At 48.4% G+C, this 16,263-nt stretch overlaps 3 protein-coding genes across 5 annotated transcripts; all 3 read left to right on the top strand.

Annotated features, from left to right (window-relative positions):
• The first annotated feature begins 1,386 nt into the window (after positions 1-1,386).
• Positions 1,387-4,893, top strand: LOC125551289 (ribulose bisphosphate carboxylase/oxygenase activase B, chloroplastic). Of its 2 annotated transcripts, XM_048714467.2 has the most exons (3): positions 1,387-1,545; positions 1,633-1,693; positions 3,435-4,893. In XM_048714467.2, exons 2-3 carry the CDS (start codon positions 1,658-1,660, stop codon positions 4,695-4,697), a joined length of 1,299 nt encoding a protein of 432 aa, XP_048570424.1. In that variant the 5' UTR covers positions 1,387-1,545; positions 1,633-1,657; the 3' UTR covers positions 4,698-4,893. The 2 variants fall into 2 exon arrangements, with proteins under 2 accessions (XP_048570424.1, XP_048570423.1); XM_048714466.2 differs by having other exon boundaries at positions 1,426-1,693.
• Positions 4,894-5,766: 873 nt separating this feature from the next.
• Positions 5,767-8,170, top strand: LOC125551288 (ribulose bisphosphate carboxylase/oxygenase activase A, chloroplastic). 2 transcript variants are annotated; one of them, XM_048714465.2, is made up of 6 exons: positions 5,767-6,038; positions 6,156-6,557; positions 6,632-6,717; positions 6,819-7,291; positions 7,386-7,717; positions 7,907-8,170. In XM_048714465.2, the coding sequence occupies exons 1-5, from the start codon at positions 6,003-6,005 to the stop codon at positions 7,670-7,672; spliced, it is 1,284 nt and encodes a 427-aa protein (XP_048570422.1). In that variant the 5' UTR covers positions 5,767-6,002; the 3' UTR covers positions 7,673-7,717; positions 7,907-8,170. The 2 variants fall into 2 exon arrangements, with proteins under 2 accessions (XP_048570422.1, XP_048570421.1); XM_048714464.2 differs by having other exon boundaries at positions 7,386-7,667.
• A 141-nt stretch (positions 8,171-8,311) lies between these two features.
• Positions 8,312-11,049, top strand: LOC147975208 (uncharacterized). The gene has a single exon (XM_087518039.1). The coding sequence runs from the start codon at positions 9,561-9,563 to the stop codon at positions 10,764-10,766; it is 1,206 nt and encodes a 401-aa protein (XP_087374165.1). The 5' UTR covers positions 8,312-9,560; the 3' UTR covers positions 10,767-11,049.
• The last annotated feature ends 5,214 nt before the right edge of the window (positions 11,050-16,263 follow it).

Consider the following 16,263-nt stretch of genomic DNA (forward strand, 5'->3'; position numbering starts at 1 on the left):
GTGTGATAGTGGGCATACACGTACACATCTGGGAACCATTTTGGCTTCGAACCAAAAACCATCAATACATTATGAGCTTGTTTCCCGTCATATTCCAAATTACCACGTAAGTAATTACAAATCTGTTCACATTGATCAAATCTAAAAGTGTTCCTGATGACCCACAATTAGTATAAGGAATCAATCACGGTCATTTCGATAAGTAAGAGTGTCGAACCTATCGGTAATAGATTATTTTGTAGCAAGGTAATTCATAACGGATAACAAGTAACAATAGTAGGAAAGGTGCAGCAAGGTAACCCAATCCTTTTTATAGCAAAGGACAAGCCGGAACGATGTCTTATGAAAAGCAAAGTGTTCTCGAGGACACATGAGAATTATCATCTAGTTACTTTCATCATGTTTGTTTGATTCACGTTTGTTACTTTGATAAATTGATATGTGGGTGGATCGGTGCTTCGGTACTGTTCTTACGTAAGCAAGCCTCTCACTTATGATTATCCCCTCTCGCAAGCATCCGCAATTACGAAAGAAGAATTAAGATAAATCTAATCATAGCATGGAATGATTTCTCTCTCGTCTACCTCAACATTTATTTTATGTGGGACTCTTAAGATAGCATCATTGTACATGCCCTTAAGTTCTACGCTAAAAAAATAGAATGCGATTCAGTTGTATCTATAAAATTAATTTCACAGGTGTCCAAATAAATAAGCAAGGAAATGAAAAATAACCATAGAGGCTTTTTAGATAAGATGGAAATTTTAGATCCTGTGGTGATGTGCAACCTAGTAGATACAAAACAAAAAAGCTAGTTCATGAAGTTTCCTGACAGTAACCCGGGCCCTACCGGAGGGAATGAGATTAGTACTTTGTGGTGGTGTAAAGCCAGTCTAGACGTTTCATGCAAAATGCAAAAAGAAAATGGAACGAACAAGATGTGATTTTTATGGTGAAGGATGAAGGCATCAGTGTTTCTACGGCGGCGCACGCTGATTTAATAATGCATGCATACCCGCAAAAAGATGCTCCGGGCCCGTAACCCACAAGGAACCGAAGGCAGGCAGCTTAGATTTCTTTTAGGCCGTTGGATGCGCCGATCGGGAGGCTGACAAGCAGCCACGTCGACGCCTTTGATGGACTGAGCCAGGGTAGCCAGGAAGCCAATCCTCAGCGTGTGGCTCCTGGGCGATGCCCAGCCCCATCCACACAATTAACATCTCATCATCCACTCCACTTGGCTCGCCTCACTACTTATCGCAGCCATCGCGCTAAGCAAAGCCAATTAGAGCCTAACAATCACAGCTTATCTCGCCTGACTGCGTGATTACGCAGGGACGCTCTAGAATAGTCGCGCACGCTGTAGGTCACTCCAGTCGTGTTGGACGTTTGCACCATGGCCGTCTGTGCGTGCACCTATATAAGCCGCCATAGCCAAGCTGCACCGATCGGCATCGCATCTGTACTTGCTAGCCAGCGCACCCTCTCTTTTATCCACATCAGCTCGGTCGATCACTGACCATCTCAGTCGAGCTGCATCTGCAGGTGTACTAGTAGTACGCCTAAGCTGAGCTTGCATATACCACTGCACGTACGCACATCAAATTAATCTGAAACTAATTAAGTTATCAGGTGCGGGGAGAGAACAATCGACACGATGGCTTCTGCTTTCTCGTCCACCGTTGGAGCTCCGGTACGTATGACTAGACCTACACTCATGCATGGCAGCTGATCCTTAATCCAGTGGACAGAACGTATGTACGTCTACTCGCTAAGTTACTAAAACAATACTCATCGCCTCCTCTAAATATGGCTGACTTGCTACATATTTTCAGCTTTGGATTGTTTCATTTTGTACAATTACAATATAATTTGTGACCGTGTGATCTTGCTTTGAGATTTGGACGCGACGAGCAGGGCCTCCTCTATGTGTTGACTCGGACAAGGTCATCTTTTCCTCACCCATGCCTTCCGGGGCTTATCGAGACTAGGGTGGTGGGGTGAATGGTCGGCCGTCGTGGGACGAGGCTATCAAATAAGGTCATTTGTGCTCGGTTTGGGCATGACCATAAATGTTGAGCTAGCACGGCAAAGATAATGTAGGCAGCACTAGCTGCTGATTCTTGGTGGCGTGGATGAAAAAGAATAGGAGTTGCGAGTTGGTAGCGAGATTTTCTTAAGGAGCAACTATTGTGTGGTTTGTTGAATCACGACGCAAACTATAAATAGTGGGGGGTGAGGGTTGAGAAATGTGCGATGTTAGTGGTTACACTCTTTAGATGGTATTGCGGGGAGGAGGAGAACAAAGGTAGGACCTAAAAAAAGTCTCGAGTGAAGGCACACGGTTGTCTAACCTGTTTGTGAGAATTTTGAGTGACATATAGATTCTCAACCGGTTCTTCTTTGTCTCCTGCCTTCAAGAAGGGGACCGAGTGAGGAGAAAACTAGATCTAGATCTAATAATCTTTAAAAGAAAAGTGAATGGTCGATATGAAGGAGGGAGGGAGAGGGAAGAAAGATTGAATCTAGATACAACAATTTAAAAAACTGACTATTTTTCATTATTCTCCATCAGCAAGAACTTTTGGCTGAGCTGGTTAAGTTGTTCTGTAATCCAATATGTTATTCGAGCCATGAGACATCAATTTTAAGGCCCAGTATGCAGAGGCAGACCGAGAAACTATTTTGACTACGGGCCAAACATAAGAGTGGTGATACATTTTTGTCTAAATTCATTGAGTTTTAGCATTTTCCCCTAGAAGTTATACAAATCATATTGAAATTTCATATTTTGAATGCGATCTTGGGCCCCCACTCCCCTCAACACGGGCCCACCCCTCCTGGTATGAGTTGGAGCGTTGAAATATACTTTCAACCTTCTGCCTCTCTTCATAGGCTCGAGCTTTTGGATGGACTAATTAATTTTATATGACATGCAATTGAATAGTGACTGAAGACTGAAAATGCCCAAATCAACGGTTGATACACTTCCTAGAAAACTTACGACTTCTTTGATTCGTAGGATTCCTAAATCGTTCGAATATGAAAAACATAGGAACAGAATGGCACACCATCTTTGAAACTTTTGAATAATATGGTTGTTTGATTGTGTGCAAGAAAAACGTAAATTTTTTCACATTAGGTTGGAGTGGATGAAAATTTTCCTACAAAAAACTAGTACAGATGAATCATAAGAAAAAAAATCATGTGAATTGGAATCCTACAAATCAAACAACCCACATTGAAAAAAATAGCCCAAGGATTAGAATCCTCCAAAATTTCTTTGGGAATCCTCTGAATCAGAGAGGCCCTTATCTACAAATTAATGAAGCATATATTCAACTCAAGCGTGCATCGTGGCAACTGCTATTGAACCAAATGAGCCAACGTACATGAATCTGGTTGGGGCTGACTGCAATGTTATACTTGTGCAGGCGTCGACCCCGACCACCTTCCTCGGGAAGAAGGTGAAGAAGCAGGCCGGTGCGTTGAACTACTACCATGGTGGCAACAAGATCAACAGTAGGGTGGTCAGGGCCATGGCGGCCAAAAAGGAACTTGACGAGGGCAAGCAGACCGATGCCGATCGGTGGAAGGGTCTCGCTTACGACATCTCCGATGACCAGCAGGACATCACGAGGGGGAAAGGCATCGTGGACTCCCTGTTCCAGGCCCCCATGGGCGACGGCACCCACGAGGCTATCCTGAGCTCCTACGAGTACATCAGCCAGGGCCTGCGCAAGTACGACTTCGACAACACCATGGACGGGCTGTACATCGCCCCGGCGTTCATGGACAAGCTCATCGTCCACCTCGCCAAGAACTTCATGACACTCCCCAACATCAAGGTCCCTCTCATCCTGGGTATCTGGGGAGGCAAGGGACAGGGCAAGTCGTTCCAGTGCGAGCTGGTGTTCGCCAAGATGGGCATCAACCCCATCATGATGAGCGCCGGAGAGCTGGAGAGCGGCAACGCCGGCGAGCCGGCCAAGCTGATCCGGCAGAGGTACCGCGAGGCTGCCGACATTATCAAGAAGGGCAAGATGTGCTGCCTCTTCATCAACGACCTGGACGCCGGCGCGGGGCGGATGGGCGGGACGACGCAGTACACGGTGAACAACCAGATGGTGAACGCCACCCTGATGAACATCGCGGACGCGCCCACCAACGTGCAGCTCCCGGGGATGTACAACAAGGAGGAGAACCCACGCGTGCCCATCATCGTCACCGGCAACGACTTCTCGACGCTGTACGCGCCCCTCATCCGGGACGGCCGCATGGAGAAGTTCTACTGGGCGCCCACCCGGGAGGACCGCATCGGCGTGTGCAAGGGCATCTTCCGCACCGACAACGTCCCCGACGAGGCCGTGGTGAGGCTGGTGGACACCTTCCCGGGGCAGTCCATCGACTTCTTCGGCGCACTGCGGGCGCGGGTGTACGACGACGAGGTGCGCAAGTGGGTCGGCGAGATCGGCGTCGAGAACATCTCCAAGCGGCTCGTCAACTCCAGGGAGGGGCCGCCGACGTTCGACCAGCCCAAGATGACCATCGAGAAGCTCATGGAGTACGGCCACATGCTGGTCCAGGAGCAGGAGAACGTGAAGCGCGTGCAGCTCGCCGACAAGTACCTCAGCGAGGCGGCGCTCGGCCAAGCCAACGACGACGCCATGGCGACCGGCGCCTTCTACGGCAAGTAGAAAGTCCTATACTTAAGATGCATGCGTGCATGCATGCACTATATATATGCTGGAATATTTTGGACTCGAATCCACTCAAACTTTTTGATTCATCGCCGCACAGGTAGCCCAATTGTAAGTCTCTTCTTGAAAGAGAATCCAATTGTATATGTTTTCGTATTGCCTATATATACCTGAATCGTCATTTTCCGCTTAATCACTCTAATAATGGATGCAAGCTAGGGTCCCAACAACCTATCTCATATTAGCACTTGTTGGAAGATTAGCAGATAGCTGGAAATCCTCTGAAAATTCTTGATTAGGTACTGTGGATGTGGGGGTCATGACTAGTGACATGTATATTTTCCTCTTGACGGATTTGGAAACTGATTAACAAGGACAACATCACTAGAGCGCGTATTGGACAAAGATTGTGCAAGGCAAACACGGCTAGCATTCATCAAAAGGATCAATGGTCTGTAGTAGACCAAGACAATGATAATTCCAGGAAACTTGAGCTAAGCAGCACCAATAGCATTTACATGAAAACATTACAGACGTGACATATACACACGCTATCATTTTCCCTTCAAATAAAAAAACACTGCATGACTTGCTTTTCTCTTAATACGTTTCATTTTTTTTTACCGAAGTGGCAATATTATTGGAGTACACAAAAGTACATACCCATGTGCTTGATGTCAACCAGGACTTGATTTGTGTGGTGCCAAATGACATCCCTAGCTTGATGGTTATCAACAAACCAGTATATGTATGGCAGCAACAAATTTGTGGTACTTGAACTAGAATACAATCTTGGGTGCCTCATCCAACAAGCAACGAGAGACCCTTTTTTGTGGTTATGCAACGACATAGCTTGGCTAATAAACAAGATAGTATATACGGGCGATCCGGTGAAAGGAAAAACGAAAGGCACGGAAGAAAATGGAGATGATTTGAGCATGAATGGTTAGATTCTGTGGCCGTGGAAGGCCATGGAATTGATGGCCAGCAGACGTACCTGCAGCTGCAGCTGCAGCGTTTGGTCTTGACGGTCCAAGTCATCCAACCGGCCGGCCAAGAGGCTCAGAACCCAATCTCCAGCGTGTGGCCTGTGCGGGATCGGGAAGCTGATCCACAAGCAGGGGTGTGTGTATGCCGCCTCCTCCTCCAAGCTCCCCACCGCAGCAATATGCCAATCCATGTGTATTTAAGGCATCTCATAGCTGGGCCTCTATACTTTGAGCAGCAGCAGTCATTCATCGCTGATCACCAGCACAGCCGCGCATCCACCGTTGCTAGCAAGGTCGACCAAGCAGCACCGAGATGGCTGCTGCCTTCTCCTCCACCGTCGGTGCCCCGGTGCGTATGACACACTGATCGATCGATCGATTGATTGATTGCATCTCTTGTTTAGTGATGATATCGTATCAATGTCTTCAACGGCGTCTCATGTGTGTGTGTGTGTAATGTATACAGGCTTCTACGCCGACCAACTTCCTCGGGAAGAAGCTCAAGAAGCAGGTGACCTCGGCCGTGAACTACCATGGCAAGAGCTCCAAGGCCAACAGGTTCACAGTCATGGCAGCGGAAAACATCGACGAGAAGAGGAACACAGACAAGTGGAAGGGTCTTGCCTACGATATCTCCGACGACCAGCAGGACATCACCAGAGGGAAGGGCATCGTGGACTCCCTCTTCCAGGCGCCCACGGGCGACGGCACCCACGAGGCCGTCCTCAGCTCCTACGAGTACGTCAGCCAGGGACTCAAGAAGTACGACTTCGACAACACCATGGGAGGCTTCTACATCGCTCCTGCTTTCATGGACAAGCTTGTTGTCCATCTCTCCAAGAACTTCATGACCCTGCCCAACATCAAGGTATGCATCATGACTATTGATTAGCAGCAAGAAAATCATTCTGATTCTGGAACTGACCTTGAATCGAAATTCAGATCCCACTCATCTTGGGTATCTGGGGAGGCAAGGGTCAAGGAAAATCCTTCCAGTGTGAGCTTGTCTTCGCCAAGATGGGCATCAAGTAGGAATTTACATTCATCTATTATACATACTGTCACACAGTCATAGATGCATCAAGCCACAGTGCTAGTAATAGATAATGACGTGTGCTTTTCACCACAGCCCAATCATGATGAGTGCCGGAGAGCTGGAGAGTGGCAACGCCGGAGAGCCAGCCAAGCTCATCAGGCAGCGGTACCGTGAGGCTGCAGACATGATCAAGAAGGGTAAGATGTGCTGCCTCTTCATCAACGATCTTGACGCCGGTGCGGGTCGGATGGGCGGGACCACACAGTACACCGTCAACAACCAGATGGTGAACGCCACCCTCATGAACATCGCCGATGCCCCCACCAACGTGCAGCTCCCAGGCATGTACAACAAGGAGGAGAACCCTCGTGTGCCCATCGTCGTCACTGGTAACGATTTCTCAACGTTGTACGCCCCTCTCATCCGTGATGGTCGTATGGAGAAGTTCTACTGGGCTCCCACCCGCGACGACCGTATCGGTGTCTGCAAGGGTATCTTCCAGACCGACAATGTCAGCGACGAGTCCGTCGTCAAGATCGTCGACACCTTCCCAGGACAATCCATCGGTATGTTCCTCACAACTGCACCGCAGAGATAATATATATTCATCAGGGCAATCAAGTTGTATAGTATTAACAAAGGATGGTCAATCCTACACAGACTTTTTCGGTGCTCTGCGTGCTCGGGTGTACGACGACGAGGTGCGCAAGTGGGTGACCTCTACCGGTATCGAGAACATTGGCAAGAAGCTTGTGAACTCGCGGGACGGACCAGTGACCTTTGAGCAGCCAAAGATGACAGTCGAGAAGCTGCTAGAGTACGGGCACATGCTCGTCCAGGAGCAGGACAATGTCAAGCGTGTGCAGCTTGCTGACACCTACATGAGCCAGGCAGCTCTGGGTGATGCTAACCAGGATGCGATGAAGACTGGTTCCTTCTACGGTTAGAACATTCTCCATACACACCCACCATCTCTTGCTGCATAGGAGGAGGTGAACTACGCACAATCCTTTTATACTTTCAGCACCTACTTTACATACATACTTACTTCTCACTTGCTTACTTCTGAAACAAAAGAGAGTGAATCATAAACAAACAGTGGAGGCCTATTCTTCTTACCTGTTCATCCGGCATATCAAGCTCATCTTCTCATCAGATCGTCCAAAACAATTAAATTGCAGGTAAAGGGGCACAGCAAGGTACTTTGCCTGTGCCGGCAGGATGCACCGACCAGACTGCCAAGAACTTCGACCCAACGGCGAGGAGTGACGACGGCAGCTGCCTTTACACCTTTTAAGCATGCCAATTTAATATCTGATATTTTTATCCTTTGTACCTAAGTACCGCATCGCATCCAAGCGATTGCTGGGCATGTTTTGTTAATATATAAAGATATTGAGTATACCTATTTGGTAAAGACAAATAGAACTACTTATCATTTGTCACTCTCAGTGTTCATTCCTTCAGTGGAGACTGCTTCTGCTTTGTTGCAAACAGAACAAAAAAGTATTAATTTGAGCTTCAGCTTATTAATTATTATTGAACAAACGCATGGAAACTAAAAGTCACTTGTGATTAAGTGATGCATACAGCGTGTAATTTTAGCGCTGCTGTCCCGGCCAAAATACAACCCCCCCCCCCCCCCCCCCAAACTGAAGGTCGTTTAAGGTTAGAAAGACAAACAGAAAGGAGCACTTGTTTCACACAATTGCTCTGAAAGGTGCATCCTTAATAAGCAGCTCGATCATGCTGTGGTTCCCTAAGTGCAAGAAAAAAGTATGCCACCAACGTTGTCCACTAATCGATTAGTAGCGATAGATTTAAATCAATTAGGAAAAAATGTCGCTCATGTTAATATACGTACACCTCTGTATAAGAAAATGAAAACTGTAATTTTCAGTGGTATGCTCTCTTCCATTCAAATAACACCCAGCCAGTTAGTAAAAAATGTATTGGAAGATAAATAGCATGGAGATGGCCGCAGAGACTTGGACATGCTCATGATCAGAAAATCTGTCCAGGAAATAAGAAATAACTATGTCAGCTGAACTTGAAACAGCTGAGTATCTACAGGCGTTAACTATAAAACTCATCGTATTGAATAACTCCACTTCAATCCCCATACATAAAATCCTCGAGGATCACTACCGTCCAAATTTGCATGCACAGCTCCACAATCTACAAGACAGGCTAGAACCATTAATTATGTTTTGAGTAACATTAGATGGTGTGAAATTTCTAGCGTTAGTATCAATTTGAAGAGCATAGCTAGGTGTTGTTATGCCTGATGCCTGTTCAATAAATTCATGAATGATGGTATGTCTCGCTGATCTGTGACTATGTCCTAGAACATTGTTGATCATCATCTTCTACTTGTGTTTCTGTTGCATATAACAACATTGTTGGTTGGGTTAAGGGTGATTTCAGTCAAGCATTAAGTGCAGAATCACAATGTTGGTGCCAAAAGAGTTCCATCAGATGGAGATGGAGCTCGCCGCCTCAACCTTTCCCCTCCCCGCCCCACCCACGCTCCCCGCCCGGCCTTGACGCCTCCCCCGCACCCTAAACAGGGGGCCTCCCACCTTTGCCCCCATCCCCCACCCGCCTCGCCAGCCCTTCATCGTTGTCCCACCGCAGCTTGTTAACGATGACATAGCTAGGTATGCCTTCGTCCACTTCCGCACTCCTGTTCACAACCCATTCCCTGAGATTCGCCGCGTGCTTCGGGAGCACGGTGGCAACCCTGTCTTCCGCGTCGCGGCGTCTTTCCGTGGCGCAGGCCTTGTCACCTTCCCCACTGCTGCTGCTCGCCACGCCGTCATCACGCGTGGCCCTATGCATGTCGACGGGAACACCATCTCGTTCGAGCCCGCTGAAAACCATGGCCGCTCCGCTGCCCTGTTTGAGGATGATCTCACGGAGTTGGAGGCCATCGGCTTCCCTCTTGAGCTCTGGCATCCTTCGGGCATCCACTTCATCCTCAACTTTCTTGGTGAAATCTTCCCCATTGATCAGTACTGTCTGCTATCCGACGAGCGCACTTCCATTCGGGCTCATGTCGCTCTCTTCAAAGGAACCACTCTCCTCGATGCTCTCACAGTCCAGCTCCCCAATCTTGACATCCTAGTTGTCCAACTACTTGAGCATGGCAAGGTCTCTCGCATTGGCCCTTGTGACCCATCTCCTTTCTCCTCTGATGCGGACTCGGACTCCGGTTCGGACTCTGCCTCCGACTCGGATTTGCCTGCCCCGGATCCCTCAGTCGGTCTCCACTGCGCCACCGCGGCCATGGCAGCCTTTGGCCCGATCACCGTCTCCCTAGAATTCCCTCAGGGCCCCCCTCCTTCACCCTCAAGAAATGCTTCGCTTGCCGCCGACAATTTTGTCGAGCTCGCTTTAAGCTCCTCCGACGATGGTGTGCCGCTCGCTAGGGTTCGCCTGGCTCCTCCTGTTCTGCTTGATGCTATCCTTGCTGACATGCAGCCCGCTGTGCCGCCATCTACTTCTGTGCTGCCACCTGCCTCTGTCGCCCCAGCCACTCCTCCGGTGCCCTCGGTTATTGCCTCTATGCTTTCTGCTGCCAACTGTGCACCTTCTTCGGTCTCCGTTCCTGCCGCCGCATGTGCTGCTACTGCCGCCATGCCGGCCCTGGAGTTGGCACCCCCTCCGGTGGTCTACTCTCGCCGTCCCAGGGCTGCTGCGCCTTTGGCTCAGCCCCACGAGGCCATTGCCAAGAAGAAGCGTGTGTACCGCAAGCGGGCTAGCTTGGTGCTGCATGTCAGGCGGAGTGCTCGTCTTGCTGAGCTGGAGCCATACAGGAAGGAGACCATGCAGGACAAGGCCTCAAAGGCCAAAGCCAAGCGCTTGATGCTGGGCAGCTCCGCTCGTGACTTCGAGGATGCAGTGCGTACCGCTCGCCTGTACCCTGATGCTGCGCAGCCGGGCTCTCCCCGCGCCCTGGCCGCTCTGGCTCTGGAGTGTGGCTCTTCTCCTGACGAGGCCGAATGGGTGGCCTCAACTGCTGGTGCCTCTGCCAAGTGATTTATGTTTAGCTGCATGAAGAAGACTGGTTGTTGCTGTAGTCTGTGTCTGCTGCTAGCTCTATCTGTTCCCATGGGTGTTTGTACCCGCTGCTGTGTCCTAGTTATCATGTATCTCTCTCCTAGGTTGGTGTCTGTTTTAGTGATCTATGTCTAGTTCGAACTTGTTGTTCTGTTCGTGGAATGTAAGAGGATTAGGTGATGATGGAAAATGTACTGAAGTATTGGCTGAATTACTGTCTCTCAAACCAAACCTTCTTCTCCTTCAAGAAACTAAATTAGCAGCCCCCTCTCCGCAAAAAATCAGATTCTTTCTCCCCTCTTCCCTCGATTTTGTTAGCTCCCTCCCAGCACGTGGTACTGCTGGGGGGTTACTAACGGCTGTCTCCACCTCTTCCCTCTCGGTCAAATCTTATGTCAATCATTCGTTCTGTACTTCCGTAACGCTCCAATCCCTCGCGTGCCCAACCCCCTTTGTAGTCACCAACGTTTACGCTCCCACTGCCTGAGCTCTTAAAAGTGACTTCCTTGACGAACTTAAAAGTATTACCCCTCTGACAGCACCCCTTGGTTAGTCTTAGGTGATTTCAATCTCATTCGCTTCCCTCATGAAAAAAACAACTCTAATTTTCATCATCTTGAGGCAAATCTCTTCAACGATACGTTAGACCAACTTGCGTTACTAGAACTACCCCTCCTTGACAGGAAATTCACTTGGTCAAATAATCAAGACTCGCCTATTCTGGAACGCCTCGATCGTGCTTTCTTCAACTTAGCATGGAACAACTCTTTCCCAAACTCCTTGCTCACCTCCTTGCCACGCTTCACTTCTGACCATGTTCCACTAGTCGTCTCCATCTCAACCTCCATCCCCCGCTCCCGCCTTTTTCGGTTTGAAAGATCTTGGGCCCTTCACCAGGCCTGCCGACGCATAATCGCTCAGGCCGCAGCCCATCACAGCCTCTCCAACCCATCGGACTCCTCCAACATGGCCCAAACGCTTCAAACCTGCCATTCGCGCCTAAAGCAATGGGCCAAAACCCTCAGACCACCTTCCATCAGGGAGCAACGGTGCAATACTGTGCTCAGACTCATTGATGCCAAGGAAGAATCTCGTGCTCTCTCTGTTGCTGAGTCATCCCTGCGAATCGTTCTGAAGCGCTCCCTCCATCGAGCCATCCAGGATCGTATGATAGCAATCAGGCAGCGTGCAAAAGTCAAACGCGCCATTTGGGGGGGGGATGAGAACACTAAATTTTTTCATGTTTCCGCCTCCCAACACTTTCGAAAAAACCAGATCCTTTCGCTACGTCATCAGGACCAGGATTTCCTTGCTCATGATCAAAAAGCTTCTATCCTTAAGGACTTCTATCAAAATATGTTAGGCTGCCCGGCGACTACTTCTTGGAATTTCGATCTATCTCACCTTTATGCTACCCCGGTGCCCCAACTTCGACATCTTGATGCTCCTTTCACCTCTGACGAAATCAAACAGGCCTTCTTGCACATGAATCCCGACGCTAGCCCTGGACCTGATGGTTTTGGTCCCTGCTTCTACAACTCGGCCTGGAACTCCATCAAGCGCAATCTTATAGCTTTCTTTCACGACTTCTATCATCTTACCTCTCAAACGGAGCGTTTTAACAGATCTTTCATTGTGCTTCTCCCAAAGAAAGATGGTGCTAACACCGCGGATGCTTTTCGCCCGATCTCTCTGCAAAACTGCCCAATCAAAGGCATCGCCAAGCTCCTCACCAATCGCCTCAAAACCTACATCCCACTACTTGTTCATGGTGACCAAACTGGATTTATATCTGGACGGTGTATTGCTGAGAATTTCATCTATGCTGCTGATTCTCTCAACTGTTGTCATAAACGCAAAGCTGCTTCAATGGTCCTCAAGCTTGACTTCAGGAAGGCGTTCGACTCCATTTCGTGGCCTTCTCTGCTCAAAATTCTTCGCCATCGGGGCTTTCCAGATCGGTTTTGCTCTTGGATTGAGGATTTGCTCTCTTCTGGTAAAACTGCTGTCATTCTTAACGGGGTTCCTGGAAGCTGGATTCAGTGCAAAAATGGTCTCCGGCAAGGCGATCCCATCTCGCTGTATCTGTTCATCATCGTTGCCGATGTTCTCCAACAGCTCATCCTGTCTGCTGCCTCTGATCAAACCAACGAGCTTCACTACCCGGTCTACAATGATCTTTCGCCCTCCATTCTGCAATATGCCGACGACACTCTTATCATTGTCCATGCCTCCACTGCTGCTGCCTGCAAACTCAAGCAGCTTCTCGACGATTTTGCCTTGGCAACTGGTCTCCGTATAAATTTTGCAAAGACTACCTTTATCCCCATGAATGTTGACGACACAACCACCTCCACAATTGCCCAGATCTTTGGCTGTGCGATCTCTAGCTTCCCCCAGACCTACCTCGGCCTACCCTTATCCCCCACTAAGCTTCCCCCCTCAGCCTTCCAGCCCCTCCTCTCCTCCTACCGATCTTTCCTCCCGGGCTGGTGCGCAGAATTGCTTAATCGTGCTGCAAGGCTTGTGCTCATTTCTTCTGTCTTAGACTCTCTCGCTACGTATTTCATGTCGGTTTTCAAAATCCCAAAGAAAACGCTAAAAGAGCTGGACGCCGTTAGACGAGCCTTCTTTTGGGCTGCTGAGGAGACGTGCATGGGTTCCAAATGTTTGCTTGCTTGGAAAAACGTTTGTAAACCAAAAAAATTTGATGGCCTAGGCATTAAGAACCTAGCTGTTCAGAATGACTGTCTCCTTATGAAGTTTGCTCACAAATACCTCACCTATGAAAACACCTCCCACCTACCTTGGATTGACTAGGTAGATAAGCAACACCTATGCAGCCTCTCCCACTTGGCATCATGCCAAAACCCCACGTTTCTAACAAAAATTATCCAAGCTCAGCTACAAACACTTCTCCCGATCACCTTCGTCCTCATCAATAATGGTCAGAAGACTTTCTTCTGGCTTGACACCTGGTTACTGCCAACCTTTCTAGCCACTGCTTTCCCGAGCCTGTATTCCCACTCTACAAATTTCTTCATCCCAGTGGTACATATCATGCGAGACGGGTTATAGTCAAACCTCTCGAACAGGATAACCTCGTCCGCCTCGCGCGAGCTAGATGCTCTTTGCTTGTTGTTGCAGGATGTACACTTGACGGTTGGCCAGGATGAACGGTTCTTGCTGCATGGGCAAAGCTACTCCTCCAAAGCCGCATATAAGATCCTGATGCATGAAGACTTGGAGGATGATCATGCTGATCTAATCTGGAGATCAAGAGCGCCGCACAAGCTTAAGCTGTTTGCATGGCTCCTGTTTTGTGGCAGACTAAACACTAGAGCAAATATGTCCTACAAACACATGTCTGATTCCGCCAATTGCCCGCGATGTGCTGCTCTCTCTGAAGATACTTCTCACCTGTTCATCGACTGCCCGCAAGCTGTGCAGATTTGGGCACAACTAGGCCTCCCTACGACGCCCAGGTTCCAGGACCTCTGGCTTGTTCAGCCCCCGCATGAGCTTGATTGCAGGGTGTGGCCGGAAGTGCTCCTGGTAGTGCTATGGAGAATTTGGGACTCCCGCAATGCTGCTGTCTTCCGTTCTAAAGATCACTCTTCTCGTTTTACCGCTCAGAACATTGTAACTGACTTTGAGCTTTTTTTTGCATCGCCTGAGAGATCTTGCTGACAAGGTAGCTGCCAGGTCTTGGCTTAGCTATCTTACCACACGGCTTGTCGTGCCTCTGTAATCTGTAATCTGTTACTGCTGGGCCCCTTTTGACCGATTGAGAAATATATACAGGTGGGGATCCTCTCCCCCCGGTGATTCCTCAAAAAAAAAGAGTTCTGGGATACAGGAGTGAACTAGCACACATTTTTGGAGCTTAACTGTTGGAGTGGTCATACAAACTAATTTCAGTAATAGCCGCGACACGCTTGGGGGTAATTTCAGAGGTAGTAACTGGCGAAATTTTCTGAATGAGTAAGGTAAAATGTTTTTTTTTTTGGCGTTATCCTGCCGACCCAACCAATTCCGGATCAATGACAGAGAAGAGACAAGGAAAGAAAGGAAGGATTCCAATCCACAGGGAACCAGATTTTGTAGTAGTGTACCCTTGGTCGTATGCGACTACATCCACTCCTTCCCATAGAGGAACACAAGAAAGATTGGTGTACCTGAAAAGGCGACCAGAATGGCAGCGGCACTGCCTGTTACTACTTGTCAGGAACTTCGGCGAACACCTAGCAAGCGTACCGGCTCCGTGGTGAGATTCAACCAAAGAGAAAATCGGAAGAACACAGATCGAGAGCATAAGTACATTATGTATGAGTACTAGATACTGGAGGCCTGTGCTGGAGATGGGCGTGTGCGTGGCACAGTGAACGTGAAGGAACACGGCCGCCGGCCACCCCGAAGCCAGGACGGAGAGAGGAGGTAGACAACCTGGAGCAACTAGTTAACGAGCGCTAGCCATTCGTCACGTGTCACGCTCCGGACGCTCCCTTTAGATTTTGTTTTTTTATTTTTCCACACGCGTTTTCGGCTTTTTAAACGGTTTTTTCCCAGTTTTTTTCGACGTTTTGATTTTCCCCCGGTCTTTCTTAGCTTTTCGATCAAAAAAATTCGAAAAAAATTTGCACGAAAAAACGCATTTTCTTTTTTTTCCTTTCGCAAAAGTCACGGTTTTTCTCCTGCGAGAGGCACGGTTGTGCTTTATCGAGAGTCACGGCCGTGCCTTTCGGAAACGAAAAAAAATGCGTTTTCTGTTTTTTTTCTTTTGCGAGAGTCACTGTTTTTCTTCCGCGAGAAGCATGGTTGTGCTTTTGTGAGAGTCACGGCCGTGCCTCTCGAAAAGGGAAAAACAAAACGCGTTTTCTGTTTTTTTTCTTTCATGAGAGTCACGGTTTTGCTTCCGCAAGAGGCATGGTTGTGTTTGCACGAAAGTCACGGCCGTGCCTCTCGGAAAAGAAAAAAAATATGCGTTTTCTGTTTTTTTTTCTTTCACGAGAGTTATGGTTTTGCTTCCGCGAGAGGCACGGTTGTGCTTTCGCGAGAGTCACGGTCGTGCCTCTCGAAAACGAAAAAAAAACGTGTTTTCTGTTTTTTGTCCTTCCACGAGAGTCACGGTTTTGCTTCCACGAGAGGCAAGGTTGTGATTTCGCGAGAGGCACGGGAGTGCCTTTTTGGAAAGGGAAAAAACCGTGCTCCCGGTTCGATTTTTTCGCCCGATTTTTTTGTCCGGTTTTTTCCGTGAAAAAAAAAAGTTCATCAAAACCTATCAACATGGGATCTAGTTTTGAATATCTCGACGCGAAGAATCTAATGGTGAAAACGGTTCGAGATTTGGACGCACGGTTTAAGAGATAAAACCACTTGTCACGACCTGGGAAAGTGAAGTGTTCTTTGCAACGAGTACTTCTTAATTAGCGATTTCGTAGACAACCATGCGCGATTACAACTGAATTTGATGAGG

The sequence above is a fragment of the Triticum urartu genome, chromosome 4A, assembly GCF_056163025.1.
Source record: "Triticum urartu cultivar PI428250 chromosome 4A, HENAU_Tu73, whole genome shotgun sequence".
NCBI classification, from domain to species: domain Eukaryota; kingdom Viridiplantae; phylum Streptophyta; class Magnoliopsida; order Poales; family Poaceae; genus Triticum; species Triticum urartu.